Source organism: Microcebus murinus, chromosome 11, assembly GCF_040939455.1.
Source record: "Microcebus murinus isolate Inina chromosome 11, M.murinus_Inina_mat1.0, whole genome shotgun sequence".
NCBI classification, from domain to species: domain Eukaryota; kingdom Metazoa; phylum Chordata; class Mammalia; order Primates; family Cheirogaleidae; genus Microcebus; species Microcebus murinus.
This window is the reverse complement of record NC_134114.1, coordinates 615,154-635,946: the sequence shown is the minus strand read 5'-3', so window position 1 is coordinate 635,946 and position 20,793 is coordinate 615,154. Positions and strand designations below refer to the sequence as shown.

Below are 20,793 nucleotides of genomic sequence, written 5' to 3'. Positions count from 1 at the left end.
CTCCGGAGAGTTCTTCTTGCCCACCTGTCTCATCAGTTACCGAGAGGGGCATCCCGAAGTCCCTGACTGTTCCCCGACCCGTCGGTCCCTCCTCCTGGTCAGTCCTGTGGGCTCTGCCGACCGGGGCTGTCACCGGGCACGTGAGCTCGGAGGTGCTGACCTGCCACGTCTGTCCCCGTTGGTGTCAGCACCGGCCGTCCTCTTTCTTGGCTTCCTTTGCATGCAACATTTTTATAATTGTGACTCCACTCTCCCGTTATCAGCTGGCTGTTCATAGTCTTGGCCCTGGGCAAACGCCCTTGACTCACGTGGTGAATGGGACTGCAGCCACCTGCCACCCCCACCCCACCCCACCCCTCCCCGTGCTGCTGTTGCCGTGCATTTTAATTCTGTCCGTGGACACTGCCCTGAGTGTTTAAGCCCCGGCCGCCCCCACCTGGCATTCTTCCCGATTCTCCTACACACACTCCTGCTCTCCTCGCTTCCCACTGCCTGGGACGCATCCGCAGGTTGTGGTCGTGTCTGGAAATGGCTTCATTTTGCCTCTGAACGACGGTGTTTGCTGCTGCGGCGACATCCGGCCGGCAGCTGCCACCTTTCCGCACGTGGGGAACATCACGCCGTGGTCCCCTGGCCTCTGCCACGTCACGCAGGTGCCGCTCTGTAGCCAGATGCTAGAAGGGCACATCTTTTTCTAACGTGCCTCCTTTTCTCTGTCAAAAACCAAAGTGTACAGGAGTTCAAAACCAGCCTGAGCGAGACCCGTCTCTACTATAAAAATAGAAAGAAAGTAATTGGCCAACTAATATATATATATATATATATGTATATATATAAATCAGGCTGGGCACAGTGGCTCACGCCTGTAATCCTAGCACTCTGGGAGGCCGAGGCGGGCGGATTGCTCCAGGTCAGGAGTTTGAAACCAGCCTGAGCAAGAGCGAGACCCCGTCTCTACCATAAATAGAAAGAAATTAATTGGCCAACTAATATATATAGAAAAAATTAGCCGGGCATGGTGGCGCATGCCTGTAGTCCCAACTACTCGGGAGGCTGAGGCAGAAGGATTGCTTGAGCCCAGGAGTTTGAGGTTGCTGTGAGCTATGCTGGCGCCACAGCACTCACTCTAGCCTGGGCAACAAAGCGAGATTCTGTCTCAAAAAAAACCCAAAAAAACAACAAAACAAAGTGTAGCAGTTAGACAGTCTCGGTTGGCCCTGCTTTTTATTTTTTTTATTTTAGCGTATTATGGGGGTACAAGTGTTAAGGTTGCTTATATTGCCCATGCCCCCCTCCCCCCTCGAGTAAGAGCTTCAAGCATGTCCATCCCCCAAACGTTGCACATCTTACTCGTTGTGGTTGTATATACCCATCTCCTCCTCCCCCTCCCACCCTCCCGACACCGGATAAATGTGACTCCTATGTGTCCACTTAGGTGTTGATCCTTTAATACCAATTTGCTGGTGAGTCCATGTGGTGCTGATTTTTCCATTCTTGAGATACTTAGTAGAATGGGTCCCAGCTGTATCCAGGAATATACAAGAGGTGCTAGATCACCATTGTTTCCTTTTCTTTTTTTTTTTTTTTATTTCCCCCTGCTTTTTAAAAACTTTCTTTTATCTCTTGACTTGCCGGCTTCATTGTGTTGAGGACCTCTGGCCTGAGAAGTCTGTCTCTCGGGAAGGCCCGGAAGTCGGGCTGGGCAGATCGATCCGGCATTTGCTGTGGGTTTTGAGCCCTGAGGCCTGTGGGTGTTGGTTCTTCAGTGGTAATCAATGCTTGTTTTTTAAAATGTATTTTTAGCTCATCGCCCTGAGAAAATAGAAATTAATGACTTGCGCAGAAACCCATTCCCCACAGATAGTGAATTTTAATAGCACAGTTGTCTGAACGCTCCCGTGATTCAGCCAAATATCTAAGTTTGAATGAGGCAGTTAAACCAGCAGACACTGGTCTCACCCAGAACCCGTTAATCAAACACATCCCCTTCTCTCTCCTCCTAAGGAACAGAAGGGAGTCGAGAGAGAAGGGAGGTGGGTTGCAGGTCAGTTTGCTAAGCACAATCTGAAATCTAGAAGTTGAAGAGCTGCTTAGTCAGCTTGGAACATTGACACAATGGCCTGTAGCTGAGTCACGCGTGTGCTCGGCCTGCAGACACACACGTGTGTCCCCGACACAGAGGACAAGGGTGCTCAGAGAGGCCAAGAGCCACACAGTCCTCGGCCGGGGAACGTCCCCTCTCAGCGCCTGCCTCCAGACAGCCCTGTCACCGGCGGGGGCTGCCACATGGGGTGGGGGCTGGGCTGGAGGCTCCATTCATTTATCTGGGGGGTTTTCAGCCGGGATCCCCTGGCGTCGGCTCCTCTGGGCTCTGGGGGCAGGGCTGTCCCCAAAGGTGCCAGGACTGGAAGGTGCGAGGGCCCCAGGGTGGCCCCGTCTGCCCTCCTCTGGGCCGGGGGTCCCCGCCGCCACCGCGGCTGCCCTGCACACGGAGGGCGCCTCTCTGTGCCACCCCGGAACCCGCCCCAGAGAGAATCGGAAAACCCAGGGCAAGTCCGCGCCTCTCCGGGACCCTGTGCAGTGACCTTGGGCACAGACCACAGGTCGCCTTATCTGAGCTGTGGGTAAAAATAGAACAGAAATCACTGCCGGGGGCCGGGGAGGGGCCTGTGTATCTGAGGCGGCGGCAGCTGCTCCCTCGCCGAGGCCGTGTCTGTTTCTGTCTGACCGAGGCCGGCACATGCAGGGCTCTGCGCCCCACGGCAGGGCCCCCCAGGGGCCGTGCGCACCTGCCAGGTCCTTTACACGGCAGCGATGCGCTTCCGACAGCCATGCTTGCCCAGACGTGCGCCCGGGCATGGCTCCACGCCCCTGCCTGGGGGACCCACGCACAGTGGCGATCACCCACAGCAGCCGGGGCGGGGCAGCCGGGTGTCGTGGAGGGACGAGCAGGGACCCGCACCGCGCGGCCGCCCAGCCGTGGACAGCACGGCCGTGCAGGGAGGGCGGCGCCGACACGCACTGCAGCAAGATGACCCGTGAGGACCCTGTGCTCAGGACACACGCCAGACACGGAAGGACACGCCGTGGGATTCCTCGTGTATGAGGTCCCCGGAGCTGTCGACATCACAGAATCAGAAAGCAGACGGCAGGCGCAGGGCAGGCAGGGCCGGGGCGGAGCGTCTGGTGGGGACGGAGCCACGCGGCTGAGACGCAGGGTCTGGAGGTGGCCGGGGTGATGGTTGCCACGGGAACAGATGCAACGCCCCTCGAAAAGGTCTGAAATGGCAATCTGACGCTATGTGTGTTGTAGCACAATCAAATAAAATACATTCTTAAAAAGGAAAAAGCAAAGTAAAAACCGCATCGACATTTTTAGCCGTACCTGAGCTGGCGCTGAGCGCCCGGGACCCGGGGGGAGTGTCCGTCCTCGACTGCTTGCGCCGGCCCGGCTCTGACGCCCGCTGTGTAGGAAGCCTCCCCACCTGCAGTCTCGCGGCCAAGGGGCTCGGGTCCCTCAGAGGGCGGGTGACGCCCGTCCAAGGGCTCTCGCTTCTAGGAAGCCGCAGACACTGAGTGGGGCCACGCCTCGCAGGCGGGAGGACAGGGCCAGGAGTCCCACGCCTCGGTCCCTGGGGGGCTCTCGGGGATGGGGCTGCCTCTCCGAAGGCCTGGGGCGGGGGCACAGGCCTGGGCGTCCCATGAGGACAGCGACCCTCCCTCCAAGGCTGGGTGTGCGCACGGCGGCACCGACCGCCCCTAGGACGGCCGGGGTGGGCACCCGGCACCCACCCCGGGCCTGGGCACAGCTGGGACAGGCACTGGGATCGAGTACCGGGAGGGGGCCGGCCAGCTCTCTGCCTCTCGGGCCCCGTTCTCACGCCTGCAGGTGGGGTCTCCGTCACTCGAGATTAGCGGGTTTGCACGTGACGGCTGAGTCACACCTGGCACCTGGAGGGTGTTAGGGTGACTGTCCCCGCTGCAGAGTCCAGCGGCTCGAGGGAGACAGCGCGAGGCGCCGCGACTGTGAGCGACTTCAGGGCCACTGGGCGCGGCTTGTCCGTCACCCCGTGAGGCCGAGTCGGGGCAAAACTCCTCCTGGGTGGAACGACCACTGTCTGGGGACCTCAGCCGACTGCCAGGACCGCATGGGGGCGTCCAGGCCGCGGGGGCTGCACTGGCCCACGGGGCTCTTCCGGGGCAGCGTTCAGCGCTCGCTCACTGCCTGCAGGCACCGGATGTGGCGGAAACACCAGGACCTGTGGGGGGGGGGTATGGCCGTGGAGGTTGACAGGTGCCGGGAGGGGGTGACCGTCGCTTCCCTTTTAGGATGTGCAGGACAGCTCTGGCGCAGTGGGGTCCCGCAGGGGAGCTCTGCCCTGTGCCAGGCCTGCTTTCTTCCCCCTGGGGAGGGGCCGCCCGGCGAGCTGCCCACCACGAACCCCACCAAGAACCCGCGCCTGGGGAGTGCCGGGCAACTCTGCCCTGCAGCCCTGCAGGCGGAAGCTCGGCCACCCGGGTGCTGCTGTCTGTTCCGGGTCCGGCCGTGGCTGGTCTTGCCCCCGAGTGTCATGGAGACGGTCACGCTGGCCTCCCCTTGGCCCACAAGCCGTCCTGTCCTCGAGGCGTCCCCGCAGTGGGGGGCCCACCGAGGCGCTTGCCGCCTGGCCGTTGCTCTGTGGGTGGGAAGGTGACTCTTCCCTGTCCCAGCTGCCAGGGGGGTTCTGGGCGATGACAGAAATGTGCCTTCAGGAGGCTGAGGTGGGTGGATCGCTCAAGGTCAGGAGTTAGAGACCAGCCTGAGCAAGAGCAAGACCCCGTCTCTACTATAAATAGAAAGAAATTAATTGGCCAACTAATATATATAGAAAAAATTAGCCGGGCATGGTGGCGCATGCCTGTAGTCCCAACTACTCGGGAGGCTGAGGCAGGAGGATTGCTTGAGCCCAGGAGTTTGAGGTTGCTGTGAGCGAGGCTGACGCCACGGCACTCTAGCCCAGGCAACAAAGCGAGACTCTGTCTCAAATAAAAAAGATGTGCCTTCAGTCTTCAGGGCACTCGGTGGCCGTGCACGTTGGGGGGCTCTCGTGCTGCGCCGTGCCCGCCAGGGACTGGTCTGCAGCTGTGGGGACGTCTGGAGGGTCGTGGGGTGACCCCGTCACTGCCCATGTGTCCTCCCCGGGCGGCGGCGTCTCTGCGCAGCGTCTGCTCACGCCTTGGCCCCGTGTCCCCGGTTGGCAGGTCCTCACTCCCGGACAGGAGCCTGGGCTGGTCCCACACGGCACCCGGGGTGGCGTTCCCACCCTTAAGAGAAGTCTCTGGAAGAGAGAAGTGTGTGATCATTAATATTTGTTTTGCAGAGACAGGGGGCTCTCTATCAGGCAGGCGGGAGTGCCGTGGCGGCATCACAGCTCACTGCAGCCTCCTGGGCTCCCGCGATCCTCCTGCCTCGGCCTCCCCGGTAGCGGGGACCGCAGATGTGCCCGTGATCTGTGCCTCACAGAAGCATGTGGTTTGGATGAAGCCCGCTTTGTCAGTTTTTCCCTCGTAAGTGTGTTCTGAGCCCAGGAAGGATCCTGCAGACGTCATTCCGAGTGTCAACGTGTCTGTGCCCAGCTGCAGCCTGAGCCCTGCAGGCTGGGGCTCCCCGGCGGCTCTGCCAGGGGGGGCTCCTGAGGGTCTCCCGCTGGCTCTGCAGGCTGGGGCTCCCTGACAGCTCTGCCAGGGGGGCCGCTCCTGAGGTCTCCCGCTGGCCCCGCAGTCTGGGTCGGGCTCCCCTCTGCCCCGAGGGATCCACCGCACCCTGGGGGTGAAGCCGGAACCCGGCTGGCCATTGCTGGCCCTGTGGGCTGGGTGGGAGACCTGGAGTTGTCTCCATCTCTCAGCCCCTTCAGCCAGTACGGGCCATGCTGGGAGGAGGATGGGCAGCCATGGGGAGCCAGTGGCCTGGAGAGAGGACAGAAGCCCAGAGCCCACAGCTGGACACCCCTGTCCCCAGCCTGCCCACCCTGGGACACTGAGGCCGGCCTGTCTTGTCCACCCCCTCGGGGTGCTCCTGGCCAGCACCCTGAGGCCGTCAGACTCCTCGCTGGATGGAGGTGGGCGGGGAGCCCCAAGGGCCACCCAAGGTGGCCCGATGGATACAGGGGGCTGGGGCATGAGGCTGGAAGCCCACTGGCCCTCGCATGTCTTGACACGTGAGTTGTCCTGAGCGGACGGACATGGACAGAGAGGCCATGTCTCCACCGGGGCAGCCTCAGACGTTTCCAGGAGGCTCAGAACTCCTGTGTCACCCGAGCGGAGATGGCTCTCGAGCAGCTCCCGGGATCCGATGGCCCTCGGGCGTCTGGGAACTGCAGGGTCATCACCTGCAGTGGTCTGGCCAGGCCAGGGGCGCCCACAGGTGTCCAGGCCCAGCCCCCTCGCCCAGTGAGCGAGAGCAGAGAAGTCCCCCCAGCAGCGGGTCTGGGAGGACGGTGGGTGGTGGCAGTGTGGCCGGCTTGGCCTTGTGGGATCCCGCCGCCGGCCGCTTGCTCTAAGTACGCCACTGGGTGGGTCACAGTGGGGGGTTGCTGCCGGGATTCCGGGGCGCAGCTGGTAGGTGCACATGTTCCTGCAGCTCTCCAGGCCTCTGACCTCCCGTCTGCGTGTCCCACCTGGAGGACGTTCTGTGTTGTCACAGATCCAGCGTCCACCTGTCAGACTGTGGTTTCAGGACAGCAAGAGGGGGGATCCTACTGCCCCCAGCAGTCACAGAAAGCCTCTCCCCTCCCCCCACTGCAGCCAGAACATTCCTGCTGGGGAGGCTGGAGCGTTATCACTGGTGATTGTTCAGGCTGCTTATCTAGTTCTTTCAAATTAAAGCAATGGGTGCTTAGTGGCCCCGCCCGAGCCCCTGGGCCTGCCACGGCTGGGAGTGGGTGCAGGCCGCCTGGGTCCTGCCTCTGTGCTGGGCGGGGTATGAGAGACCTCTGTTTTCCACAGACAGCGGGAGCCCAGCGAGCCCCCTGCCCTCACCTCCCTGGAAGCAGCAACCCTGGAGCCCTGGACGGCTTGGCCACCTCCAGGGCTTCAGCTCTGCATGGCGAACGTGGTGTTCAGGGCCACCTGGGCTTTCCGAGACTGACTTTCAGGCCACGGGAGACTAGGCCAGCCCTCTCTGGCCTCCACCTTCCTCCTTCCCTGGTGGGAGGCAGCCCCCAGTCTGCAGGTGGAAAAGGAGCCCAACAGGGGCTCTGTCTGGCCTCCCCTGTGGCCAGGAGCCCATCTGGGTCCCGATGTCTGGGTCACATCTACTGTCCCAGAATGTTCCCTTGTGGCTGCCTCTTTTTTTTTTTTTTTTTTTTTTTCTCACTTTGTTGCCTGGGCTAGAGTGCTGTGGCGTCAGCCTAGCTCACAGCAATCTCAAACTCCTGGGCTCAAGCCATCCTCCTGCCTCAGCCTCTTGATTAGCTGGGACTACAGGCATGCGCCACCATGCCCAGCTAATTTTTATAGTGTCAACGGAAGAAAAAGCCAAACTCTGTAAAATAATTTTAAAGAGATTTATTCTGAGCCAAATTTGAAGACCATGCCCCGGAGCCACTGCCAAGAGGCCTTGGGCAAGTGGACTGGTGGCTGGGTTACAGTTTGGTTTTTATACATTTTCAGAGAGACAGGGGTTACAGGCAAAGTTGCAAATCAATACATGAGAGGCATACATTGGTTTGGCCCAAAAAGGTGGGACATCTCCAAGCAGGGGCTTACAGGTTATAGGTGGATTTAAAGATTCTTTGGCTGGCAGTGGGCTGAGAGAGTTAGACTTCATCTGGAAGACCAGAAAGGATATGCTTATTTTAAGATAACGCTGTGAGCACTCTGGGAGGTCCAGACAGGAGGAGATTTTAAATTTACAATAGATGCCTGCTAGGGTGCTTTAAGATGCTTCAAATTTAAGAATAGGCATCTGCTATGATGCTTAAGTTAAGACCTGGGTTTCTTATCTTTTAGGTGATGTTAATGCCATACCAAAATCAGGTTGGGAAGTAAACCACCGCTTTATTTGGTTAACAAAAGCCGCTTAGTGGGAATTTAGCGTTTGTCAGCCTGACCCAGCTGGCCTCATTAGGAAGGAGCTTTTAGCAAAAGAAAAAGGTCGGGAGTTTAGTCCTCACTAGTTTTAGTAGAGACAGGGTTTCACTCTTGCTCAGGCTGGTCTCCAACTCCAGAGCTCAAGCAATCCTCCCGCCTTGGCCTCCCAGAGTGCTGGGATCACAAGTGTGAGCCACAGCGCCCGGCCTGCAGCTGCCTCTTGAAGGCATTGCTGCCACCAAGAATTCTGTTGGGCCTGGTCTGGCCGGAAGCTCTTTGCGATGTTCTCGGATTGTACTGAAAGGGTTTTCCACGTGGCGTCTTCCTATTTCTCTGTTCAAGGGACTCAGGTCCACCCACAGCCCAGCTCCTCCCTTCGGCCTGGCAGGAACCCACTCCAAGGCTGCACCTGACCCATGCAGACCACCAGGTGGGGGCCCGCTCAGCCCAGGCCCTGCCCAGCCTGCCCCTTGCCTGGCCCGGCCTCTGCGGGCTTTGAGCTGGTCCGGCTGCTGCTCTGAGACAGCCCCAGCTGGTCCCTGGGGGCCGCGGGCTGTGTGCACGTGCCCCAGACTCAGGCTTCACGGCTTCTCAGGGACATTTGGCAATGCAGTGCTGGTGCCCTGGAGGGGTCCCAGGCTCTGCCCATTTCTGAAGGGCCCTGTGTCTGACCGCCACGTTGAACGTTAGGAGCCCATGTGGACTCTGGAATGGCCTTTCCCCTGAGACGACAGCAAACATTTGTCCAAGATTTATCTGAAAAGAAGTTGCTTGTGCAGCCGGAACAAGAGCTCGGGTGATCAGTGTTTGGATGCCTCAGACTTCAAGTGAAATAAGAAGCCCTCGGTATATTGCGTAGTTCGTGAAGGTCCTAACAGTGAGGTCAGAACATCCGCACAAAATTCCGAATGACCTTACAGGGTGACAGCTTGCAGGAAGGACAGCTGGCCTGGCTGTATGGAAATCCCAGAGCCCCTCAAGGCAGGGTGTGGCATCTCCCAGGGTGGTTTGCACCCGGGCTCAGTGTCTGCAAATTCAAGGATTGCAAAACTCCCTTCGTCACTCGAGCTCCAAGTTCTTTCAGTGCCACCCGCTTTTCTCAAACACAGAATAATGCAGAGGTCACTGGGGATCCCTGTGGTAGGGGCTGCACCTGCTCTCCAGGCTCCTTTGACTCAGGGACACCCCCCAGCTGGCACAGGACCCCTTGGAGGCCTAGACGGAGCCGGAGCCGGGGATGCTTGTGTGCTTGCCTGTTCTCTGGTGACAAGCACATTCTTGAAGAGCCCAGGCATTGTTCTGCAGAACGCCAGGAGCAGGTGACTCCTGGTAGCAGGTCACTGCCCTCAGGGCAGTGACTGCCTCTTCAGAGAGAGACATGCCTGCAGTGAGCCCTGCAGGTGGTGGCAGAGGTGGCCCAGGGACAACATGGCCATAGGCTGAATTCTCCGCAGCCCCAACAGGAGAGAGCTCAGGCCCCGCAGGGCGGCCACAGCCTCCCGAGGCATCCCCCTGGTGTGCTCACACCCGTCCTGCCTGCTTACCCCAAACTAAAGTTATTTTTCAAAAACAGAAAAAGTTTCGGGCCAGGCACGGTGGCTCACACCTATAATCTTAGCACTCTGGGAGGCTGAGGCAGGTAGATCGCTCAAGGTCAGGAGTTGGAAATCAGTGTGAGCAAGAGCGAGACCCCGTCTCTACTAAAAAAAAAACAAAAAAAAAAAACAGAAATTAATTGGCCAAAATATATAGAAAATATTAGCTGGGCATGGTGGTGCACACCTGTAGTCCCAGCTACTCGGGAGGCTGAGGCAGTAGGATCGCTTGAGCCCAGGAGTTTGAGGTTGCTGTGAGCTAGGCTGACGCCATGGCACTCTAGCCCAGGCAACAGAGTGAGACACTGTCTCAAAAAAACCCCCAAAAGAAAAAAGTTTCCACCCTTATTTGTTTGTTTTTTTTTTAAATTATTTTTATTTATTTATTTATTTTGAGACAGAGTCTCACTTTGTTGCCCAGGCTAGAGTGAGTGCCATGGCATCAGCCTAGCTCACAGCAACCTCAAATTCCTGGGCTCAAGCAATCCTCTTGCCTCAGCCTCCCGAGTAGGTGGGACTACAGGCATGTGCAACCATGCCTGGCTAATTTTTTGTATATTTTTAGTTGGTCAATTAATTTCTTTCTATTTTTAGTAGAGACAGAGTCTCACTCAGGCTGGTTTCGAACTCCTGACCTTGAGCAATCCTCTCGCCTCAGCTTCCCAGAGTGCTAGGATTACAGGCGTGAGCCACACGCCTGGCCTGTTTTTAAAAATAACTAGCTTTGGGTAACCAAGGCCTCCCTGCCTCCTTGGGCTCTCCCAGTGGGCTTGGCCCTGGGGTCAGAGCAGTGGCTGGGACAGCACCTGCTGTACTCACCATTCCCTGGGATAGGTGTGCACACCTGGGCAGGTGCCCGGCCCTGCCAGGTAAAGGATTTCAATGGAAAAAAAGCCAAAGTCTGCAAAATAATTTTAAAGAGATTTATTCTGAGCCAAATTTGAGGATCATGACCTGGAGCCACTGCCAAGAGGCCTTGGGCAAGTGGACTCGCTGTGGCTGGGTTACAGTTTGGTTTTTATACATTTTATTTATTTATTTATTTTATTTATTTATTTATTTATTTTTGAGACAGAGTCTCGCTTTGTTGCCCAGGCTAGAGTGAGTGCTGTGGCGTCAGCATAGCTCACAGCAACCTCAAACTCCTGGGCTCAAGCAATACTCCTGTCTCAATCCCCCGAGTAGCTGGGACTACAGGCATGCGCCACCATGCCCAGCTAATGTTTTCTATATACATTAGTTGGCCAATTAATTTCTTTCTATTTATAGTAGAGACGGGGTCTCGCTCTTGCTCAGGCTGGTTTCAAACTCCTGACCTCGAGCAATCCGCCCGCCTCGGCCTCCCAGGGTGCTAGGATTACAGGCGCCCGGCCTATACATTTTAGAGACAAGGGTTACAGGTAAAGCCATCGATCAATATGTGGGAGGCATACATTGGTTTGGCCCAAAAAGGAGGGCCATCTCGAAGCAGCAGCGGGGCTTACAGGTTATGGTGGGTTTAAAGATTCTTTAGATTATAATTGGCTAAAGACATGAAGCTTTGTCTAAAGACCTGGAATGTTTTAGCAGAAACTTTACCAGAGATAAGCCACAGTTTGTTCCCTAAATTGAGGGCCTGCAGGTTTGTCTTGCATACCCTTAGGCCTGTTAATGGGTTACAAAGGAAGTCTCCAAGAAGGGAGGGGGGGCATGATGAGGCATGTCTGACCTCCCTCCTCCTGGCAGGCAACTTTGCCCTAGAATATTCCTTTGGCCACGAGGGGGTCCATTCGGTCAGCCAGTGGTGGGGGGGGGTGGTGAGCATTTTAGTTCACAAGGAGGCAGCTTTATGGCAAGAAATGGTCATGGGCTCCCCGGGCCGGCCTCCTCCAAACATCCCCTTCCTGGACCTGGGACTCCTCGCAGACTCTCCTGTGTGTGCCGTGGCCCGAGATGTGCACCCCGTGTGGTCCCCAGACAGCGGTGCCCGACCCAGGAAGGTCAGACAGAGCTCCTGTCAGAAGTGCCGCTGACCCAGGGTTCGGGGAGAAGGTGAAACCTCCCCCACCGCGGGGCAGGACGGAGGACACCCGAACGCACCCGGCTCTGAGCACCGCAGCTCTGAGGAGCCCAAAGGCCCCGCCTGTGACTGGCAGAGGCAGGCGCCCGCCCGCCATCCCTGCAGGAAGGATGGGTGACACAACCCTTGTTCCTCCGAACTTGGAAGCTGACACAGCAGCAACCTGTCAATCAGCCGGAAACTCCCGTTCAGGTGGGGAGGTCAGGGCCTGTTTTGGGAATCTACACACAGCAACCACCACCCACGGCAACTGCACGGCGATGCGGCATCCCCCTGGCTGTGCTTGACACGTGGCCAGTGGCATCAGCCAGGACCCCAGCAAAGGACAAAGCTCTGCCCGGCAAAGCCAGGATGATGGGGGGACCCACCAAAAACGTCCGAATCTGTGAGTTTATAAATATGTGCTAAGCAAGATGCAGGTCTGATTCGCTGTCAGGAAAGCAGCTAAACGAGGGAGAAGCCGGCATTTCCCTGCCTTTCCTACCGGAACTGTCCCTAGGCCGAGCAGACGAGGACGAGCCTTCCTGGAAAATTACTGCAATGGATTCATGGCAAATGACGTTTAGAAAGTCATGATTTTGCAAGCCCCACGGATCCATTTAGCTAGAGGCCGAGCACCAACGGCTCTGACGAAAAGGGCCACCCCAGTGCACAGCCCCCACTGCCACAGCACCGCCCCAGCCCTGCCTCGGGTACTGAGCCTGGACCCCAGACGCCCACCTTCAGGGAGATGGAGGCCTGGAGACCGGCCCGAATCTGCAACAGGTGCAATGTGAGGACAGGAAGGGCGAAGCTGGAGGAGGCGTCTTTAGGGAGAGAGAACTCAGAGACATACGGGGGCATTTAGCCCCCCGCGCCGGGCGTGTGAGAACGTGCACTGGGGAAGCCACAGGGAAGGGTGTGCTTGTCAAGACTGGTCTCAAGGGACCCCTGGGCCTCGTGTCCTCCCCTGTGGGGTGAAGGGGTTGACCTGGCACAGCCCCTCCAGACCACCCCTGTGGTCAGCAGGTGGCCAGCAGCCTCCTCCCCTGAGGGCCTTGCAGATGGGGGCTGGGGGAGCTAGCTACCACGGGGACCACACCTGTGTGCAGCTCTGCTGCTTGTCACCGGACGGGGCCTGGTCCTCTCCCAGGGAGCTCTGTGCCGCCCCGTGTATCTGCAGACCCCCCTGTTGTGACTGAGGACAGGCTTTGCCCAGCACCCCAGGGAGCGAACCATGTGACAGACCCCCCTGGGGCTTCCGTCCCCACCCCCAGATCTTTTCAACAAAGCCGGTTCCTCCAGGGAGGACGCCTGGACACTGTTTTCCCTTTTAGGGAGGTGGCAGTTTCTGACCTTCTATCTTGACCAACCCGGAGAGGCATCTGGCTGGGAGCTGTCTGCCCTGACCCCCCTTGGCGGAAGGGTAGGGGTGAGCCCAGGCCAGCTGCTCCCGCCTCCGCGGAGTGCTGGTGCCGGATGGGGGACAGTCCAGAGGGATCCAGGCCTTCAGTGTCTGACCAGAAGAGCCCACCGGGCAAAGGCCAGAAGGCCAGGCCCCTCCAGAGTGCTCTGAGCCTCTCACTGGAAATAGCTTTTCAGAATTTGGTTTCTTTTCTTTTTCTTTTTTTTGAGACAGAGTCTCACTGTGTTGCCTGGGCTAGAGCGCCTTGGCGTCAGCCTAACTCACAGCAACCTCAAACTCCTGGGCTCAAGCGATCCTCCTGCCTCAGCCTCCCAAGTAGCTGGGACTACAGGCATGCGCCACCATGCCTGGCTAATTTTTTCTATATATTTTTTAGTTGGCCAATTAATTTCTTTCTATTTTTAGTAGAGACGGGGTCTCGCTTTTGCTCAGGCTGGTCTCTAACTCCTGACCTCGAGCAATCCCCCTGCCTTGGCCTCCCAGAGTGCTGGGATTACAGGCGTGAGCCACTGCCCTGGCCAGAATTTGGATTCTTACTTCTTGGTTGTCAGCATGAAAACAATGCACACCCAGCTCTCAGCCCTCCCCACCCCCCAGGATTGAGGATCACTGTCCTCCCAGCTGTCCGTTAGGGTTACAAGGACATGCACAATTACAAGGACACACACAATTTTAAGGCATGGTTAGACCGTGCTGTTTCCATGTGACAACAGGCTGTGACCATCTTTGCCTACAACACCTGCATTTCTGCTTGGTTTCTGTAAAACAGTTTTGGGGTGATTTATTGCACTTCTGTGCCACATCTTTTAAGCCCAACCCCCTATTGATGGACATTTGGCTGTTCCCAGTTTTTGGTGAAAATGAACCAGGTGCTGGCAGGGACAAGGCCAGTGCCATTGAGGCACAGGCAGGGCCTATCACAGAGCCTCCTGACTTCCCTCCCAGCACTGAGGAGCCGACCCCCAGGCGAACCTGGCTCCAGCCGCAAAGACCTTCCCTGGCAGGGGCGGGTTGAGCCGGGACCAGCTGAGGAGCCCAAGACCCAGCCCAGGCCAGTGGGTGGACTTCGAGGAAGGAACTGTCTGGGGGTCGGGGGCGCGCAGTGCAGGGGTGGGCGGGGCACTGCCCGTGGATGGGGGCGCGTAGTGCTGGGGTGGGCGGGGCACTGCCCGTGGATGGGGTCCCCCAGTGCTGGGGTGGGCGGGACACTGCCCAGGGCTGGGGGGCGCGCAGTGCTGGGTGGGCAGACACTGCAGGGCGTGGGGGGGGGCGCACAATGCAGGGGTGGGCGGGGCATTGCCCGGGTGTTGGGGACGCGCAGTGCTGGGACAGGAGAGGTACTGCCGGGGGTGGGGGCGCGCAGTGCTGGGGCAGGAGGGGTACTGCCTGGGGTTGGGGGCGCGCAGTGCTGGGGCAGGAGGGGTACTGCCTGGGGTTGGGGGCGCGCAGTGCTGGGTGGGCGGGCGCTGCCCGGGGGTGGGGGGCGCGCAGTGCTGGGGCGTGTGGGGGAATCAATCGCTCGATTGGGGCCTACAGTGCGGAAGAGTGAGGACTGGGAGGGGCGCGGACACTGCGGGAAGGGGGCGAGGGTTGCGGGGCTGGGGGCCCCGGCCGCGAAGGCCCCGCGTCTGGAGTTCCAGGCGCTCCTGGGGGCGTGGGGGAACCTGCGGGAAGTCGCGCGCCTGCCACCGGCAAACTTTTCCTGGGCCCGCGGGGGCGGGCAGGTGAGGTCACGTGGCCCGGGCGGGGCGGGGCGATCGGGGGCGGGGCGGGCGGACCCCGCCCCTGCGCCCAAGTCCGGCGGCAGCGGCGGCGGGAGCGGCGGCCAGAGCCGGGCCGGAGCGGGCGGTGCGGGCCGGAGCGCGCACGGCCATGCCCACCAACTTCACCGTGGTGCCCGTGGAGGCGCGCGCCGACGGCGCCGGGGACGAAGCGGCCGAGCGGACGGAGGCGCCGGGCACCCCCGAGGGCCCCGAGCCCGTCGGCCACAGCCCGGGTGAGCGCGGCCGCACCTGCCCGCCGGACAAAGGCCGCGGCCGGGCCCCTCCCGCGTGGCCCGCGGGCCGGGCGTCCCGGGAAGGGTAGGGGGCGGCCCGGAAGGGGCAGGGGTCCGCTCATGGGGCAGGGGTCCGCTCGTGGGGCAGGGCGGCCTGGGAGGCGGCCAGGAGAGGTGACGGGATGGGAGGCCGGCTCGGGGCTGGGGTCGGGTGGGGGTTGCTCCGCCTGCCTTTAACTCACGCCCCCCTGCCCTTCTCCCGCCGCTCCCCTCACCCCCACAGAGCCCCTGCCCCAAGTTAGGCGAGGGCTGGGACTCTCCTCGCCACCCCAGGCTGCCCCACAGGGGCTCAGGAGCGGTCACCGGGGCGCGTTTGCGCGCTCAAGGCAGCGTGGGACGGCGGGGGCCGGTGTGCACCGCGGACGGCAGCGGTGGGAGGGGCAGCCTCCCCTCCCGGAGAAGCCCGCCCGGTTGCCCGGGTAGCGAGTGCGACCCAGCCGGCGGCTTCCGTGAGCTGGTGCCTTCCTGCTTCCTCGGGGCTGGCCTTTGCGCCACGGGCCAAGGGCGGCCAGCCAGATAGGCCCTGGCTGAGGTCCAGGTCTGTCTCCAGCTGACCTTGGACAGGCCTGCTGTGGGGTCCGCAGCAGGAAGCCTTGCTAAGGCTCTGTCTGGGGCCCCCTGTTCTTGGGACCTGGACGTCTCTAGCACTTGCAGTTACTCTGGGAGGGGGCCCCCAGCCTGTTCCCTCTGTCCTGGCTGCACACCCAGCTTCCCTGCTGCTGGTCAACACCTGGGGGACGCTGCGTGTTCTCTGGGTCTCAGCCCCCATCTAGCAGTTGGGGGCAGGCAGGTCCTTTCTTCCCGGTGTCTGCGGTGAGAGGACTCTGGCGCCCACATTGCGGCTGGCCGCTCCCCAAACGTGCCCGGTCTCATGCTGTGGATGCCACAACCCCGGATTCAGGGGCAGGTCCTGGGGCCTCAGCTCCTTTGCAGCCCCTGCCCCGGCCCAGAGGCCAGGCGTTAGTCCCCTCCAGGCAGTTTTGGGAGCCAGTGGACACAGATGAGGAACCGCCCTGCAGGTTAGGAACTGCCCTGAGGGCACTGGCCCGTGGCCTGGTGGGGTTGCCAGGGTTCTGCGTACCTCCCTCGGGGTGGGTGAGGGTCCCGCTCTGCTCCCTCCACATGCAGGGGACACGGTGTGTCTTGGCCCTGGCCAGGCCTGGCGTGCGGCTCACACGCGATCTTAGCTGGTCTCCCAGAGCTGCCTTGGCCGCCCTTCCCCTGTGGGTGTTGGTCGGCCATGTTCACTTCCTAGCTTTATGTGTTACTTGTTTCTAAGTCAGAGGTAATTTTCTGTCTCTTCCTTTCCCCCTGCCTGTCGCTGTCAAGCCCAGCCGTGGGCCCTTTCGCTCCGCAGGTGGCGGGCCGGGGTCTGCAGCCACCCCCCAGTGCCTGTCGTCTCAGCTCCTGCTGCGTGCGGGCTTGTCAGGAATCTCTCGACCGCTCGCTCCTGGTGGATGAGTATGCGCACCCTGTTAGCACCTTTTACCCTCTGAGCCAACGTGTGCGGTGTGTCCTGATTTTCAGCGTGAGCCCCCGGGCCCCACTTGGTGCTCAGGGCTGTGACGGGGCCGTAGGAGGGGGCCGAGCTGGGGACAGAGCCAGGCCTCACACTCTGGTTTTTGTGGGAAAGTCCTGCAGAGGCTGGAAAAGCCAGGCCAGAGCCCCTTCCAGACGCCTGCTGTGTGGGTCCACGCTGTGTGGCCTCAGGCCAGCTTCCAAACCTGCCTGACCAGGGAGTCACCACAGCGCTGACTCCGTTGAAGACCCCCTGCAGTGTCCTTGGAGGCCTCGGGGTTTCTGGGCAGCTCCCGGTGGTGCGGGGTGCTCCGAGCTGTTGTGGGAGTCGGGCTTCCTGCGCCACCCCAGCCGGCGGAGCAGCAGGGCTCCGGGCACCCCGAGTGTGGGGTGCCAGGTGAGGTGGGGTGGGTGTTCCCGCTTGGCCCACCCGGCCTGACCCAGAGCAGCCTAGCAAGGCCTGGCCGGCCCAGCCTGGTGGCCAGGACCCTGCGGACCCGGGACCCCCCGGAGCTGGCCGGAGCCGGCCGTGCAGCCCGGAGCTTGCAGGGAGGACCACACCCCTCGGTGAGTCTCAGGACAGAACGTTTCCTCTTCGTTTTATGCTGATGTGAAATGCCTTGTCTTGAGCTGACTAGGACGTGTGAACTCAGTTTCTCACTGGGGATGTTTCCCAGAGAGCAGGAGATGGGGGGGAAGCCGTGGTGGGGGCCGGACCCTTCTTGCTGACTTCTCGGTGGGGCGGGTTGGCGGTTGACCTGGGGAGGGGCCACCCTCCCTCCCCAGGCGTGCAGGTGCGACCCAAGGCCTCGGGACACTGGGAGGTGGCGGGAGGGTGTGTGCAGGGTTGGGAGGCTGCCGGCATTCTGGCCCCGGGCAAGGCCCTCACAGGTGGCTGCCCCTGCTTCCTCCGCAGGTGCCGTGGGTGCTGCGGCCCCAGGGTGGGCGCTGCGGCCCCAGGGTGGGCGCCCCCAGAGTGCGGGCGGGAGCGCGAAGGCGGGCCGCTGGTCTCTGCCCCTGGCTGAGGCCGGTCCCTCCTGTGGCTGGACAGAGCCTCCCGCAGGCCTGCTGCGGTCTCACGCTCTCCCGGGGCTCCTGCCGGTCACCAGGGGGCTTGCTGCTCTCTGTCCCCGTCCTGCTGACTGCGTTGGTCCTGTGGGGGTGTCGGGTGCAGGCAGTGGACAGTGCACTGGACGCACACTGCCCCAGCCAGTCCTGGGGTCCCCTTTGGACTTGGGGACTCAGGGAGCAGCGGTTAAAAGGGGAGCGGAGCGCGAAGCTGAGCGAGGGCGGAAGGCGGCAGCCCCTGGCACGGGTCTCAGGGGGACACGCCGCACGGACGCAGGAGGGCCGGGCAGGGCAGGAAGGACGGGCCTGGCCGGGCCCCGGGGGGAGCACACCAGCTCCTTGCGAGGTCGGGGGTTCTGCATGTCGCCCATGGGAGGTCGTTGGTAGTGTAGGGAGCAGAGCTTACAAAACATGTATGTTGTGAGTCAAATCCCCTTTTTGAGACCAGAGGACAGGGGAGATACACTCCAGATGGGCTGCAGGAAGTTCTGCGCCCTGTGGAGCCCCAGACTGTCTCCGGGCAAGAGGCCGCCCCAGGAGGCATGTGGTGAAGTGTGTTAGGTCATCTTGCTGAGCCTGTGTGTGTGTGTGCTGCGTGTGTGTCCACATGCGTGCACTTGGTGCTTATGTGTGCAGGTGGAGAGGGGCTGGGGGTTCCTCCCCAGCAGCAGTCACAGGCATTGGGCTGCCTGGCGTCCGGTGCGTGGCTGGGCATCTCCCCTTGGTGTGGCCTTGTCTGGAGTGTGTCCCCGGCTCTGGGCCTGTGCTCAGCGTCCAGGCCGCTGCCTCCTGGACACGGGTCCTCGGCTTCCTGTCCTGGGAAGGTCCCCAGGCTTCCTGTGGGGGCTGGCTGTGTGCTCAGAGGGGGGCTGGGCTGGCCGTGGAGCCTGGGCGGGAGGCGAGGGGTCCCTGATGGCTGGGCATGGATGGCAGCACCCCGAGGGGCTCTGGTCACTGTGGCTGGGATGTGAGGTAGAAGATGACCTTTTGAGGGTCATTTGCCCGGGCCGTGTCCCTCAGGGGCCTGGGGTGCATGCGTGAAGGGGGTCAGCTGTCACCTGGGGCACGGGAAGGACCGAGCACCCGCATGCACGGGTGAGTCCTGGGGGAGACGGGCAGCTGCCGAGACAGGACACGGGACAGCACTGGGGCGCCAGGGACGGCGGTGCTGGCAGAGTGGTGGGGCGAGGGGGGCAGGTGGGACGGTTCTGGGGGACGGAGCTGTGGGGGCAGGGCTGAGCAGGGATCGGGGTGAGCCACTCCCAGGTGGGGACCAGGTCGGCCTCTCGGAGTGAGTGTGAGATGCGGGAGTGAGTGTGAGATGCCGGCTGGTGGGGTCACCTGACCCTCTAGGCCCTGAGGGCGATGAGTCAGGGACTGGCCGTGGGGCACTGAGCTGGCCACGGGGAATTTCCTGGGAAAGGGAGTCTGGCACCGGCAGAGCGGGGCCCGTGTGCCCGGCTGGTCTCTGGGAGGCGCGTCACTTAGCGTCACTTAGCGGGAACAGCGGGATGTGGGAGGAGTCACCCCGCTGGGCAGTGAGTGGCACCCTGCTGTGTGTTCCCCGCCCATCGGCCCACCTCTCTGTGCGGCTGGCTCCTTGGGGCCTGCATCATGGCGCCTTGTGGGGCTGACGCCTCGCTCGCTGGGGCTCCGTCCGGTCTGAGGACTGTCGTGGGCATCAGACCCGGGCTGGAGCACCAGGCACAGCAGCCCCGTGGCAAGGGCCACGTTGTCTCACGCACACGTTTGCACACGCACACACGGGCCTGGGAGCCACACAGCGCCCTTCCTCTCGGTGGGTGGGGTGCGGCTGGATCGCGGGTGGTTTTCCTTCACGCACGTGGCCCTGCGTGTGCCCTGCTCAGCTGCGTGGCCGGCCCGGCCTGTCCTGCGGTCTGGTGGCCTCGGCAAGGCGTGTCCCGAGAGGCCGGTGCTCTGTCCTGTGTGTGGAGCTGCTCGGTCGGGCTCTTCCCTGCTGGGAGACCACAGAGCTCACCAGGTCGTGGCCGGAGGAGTCTGTGGTGTGAGACCTTGGGGTGCACGGGGGGCCATCCTCCCTCCCTCCCATCGGGCAGCCCGAGCTCTGCCCCTTCGACTGGGGCTGCTGCCCCCCAGCTCCCTGGACCTGACCAGGGACCCCGGACAGGCCCAGGCTCCCGCACGGGGACGAGGGGCCCCGGACACCTCCCCGGGCTGCTGTCCTCGGGGCTGGAGGCGGAGGGGTGGCTTTAGCGCTGCCGGCTGGGCGGCTGCTGGGATGGCCTGAGCGCCTACGGTTGGGACATGGGCTGAGCAGCTGTAGCTGCAGCCTTGGGGGCAAAGGTCGGCGTGCAGGGTGAGACATTAACCGCTGTCCTCGTGGGCGGTGCTTGTGATTTCCTCCTTAGCCTGAGCGTTCTCATTGCCCCTGGAGTCAGTTCGTGGCGACAGCTGCCTGGGGAGCGTGAGGCCGGCTGGGCCTCCGGAGGGGGAGGCCGCCACCCACGGCGTGGGAGCTCGGCCGGGCCTGGGCAGGGCGGCACCCGGCAGGGGCTCTCCCAGGCTGTGGCCGGGGCTGGGGGCGTCCGGGCTCCAGCGAGTGGCTGGCGCTGGCAGGGCCTGGCCCCCCTGGTGCTGGGGAGGTGTCGTGGGGCGGGAGCGGAGCACAGAGGGTTAATACCTTTGCTTTATGAGAGAAGGGAACTCCCTTTTCACGGTTGTAGGGTCTGGTCTGTGCAGATAAACCTCTGAGCAGGAGGCTGCCCGCTCTGTCCATGGCTGCCGGCCCCTCCCGGGTCCCAGGGCCTCCGGCCCCACGAGCTGGTGAGCGGGCCTGCTCGGGGCCCTGCAGGGAAGGGTGAGGGCCACTCCGTCAGCCCAGTGCCCGCCACTCCGGGGGCAGCTTCCTCTTTCTCCTTGGGTGGTTTCTTTTTGAGAAAACAATCGTGGGGGGGTGGAGAGTGTCGCTTCTGATCCGAGGGGGGTTGGGCTGCCTCGCAGCTTCCTGTGCTCTGGGGTGTTCTCAGGCAGAGCCCCCACA

At 61.6% G+C, this 20,793-nt stretch overlaps 1 protein-coding gene across 2 annotated transcripts in view; it reads left to right on the top strand.

Moving 5' to 3' along the window:
* Positions 1-14,923: 14,923 nt before the first annotated feature.
* The window catches only part of SLC12A7 (solute carrier family 12 member 7), a 41,873-nt gene continuing 36,003 nt past the window's right edge, over positions 14,924-20,793 (top strand). Inside the window, exon 1 of one of the 2 annotated variants that reach the window (XM_020290026.2) lies at positions 14,924-15,125. In XM_020290026.2, the coding sequence (XP_020145615.2) occupies positions 15,002-15,125 (124 nt within the window). In that variant the 5' untranslated portion in view covers positions 14,924-15,001. The remainder of the gene's footprint in view (positions 15,126-20,793) is intronic. The other variant, XM_076007919.1, reaches the window with a different exon arrangement.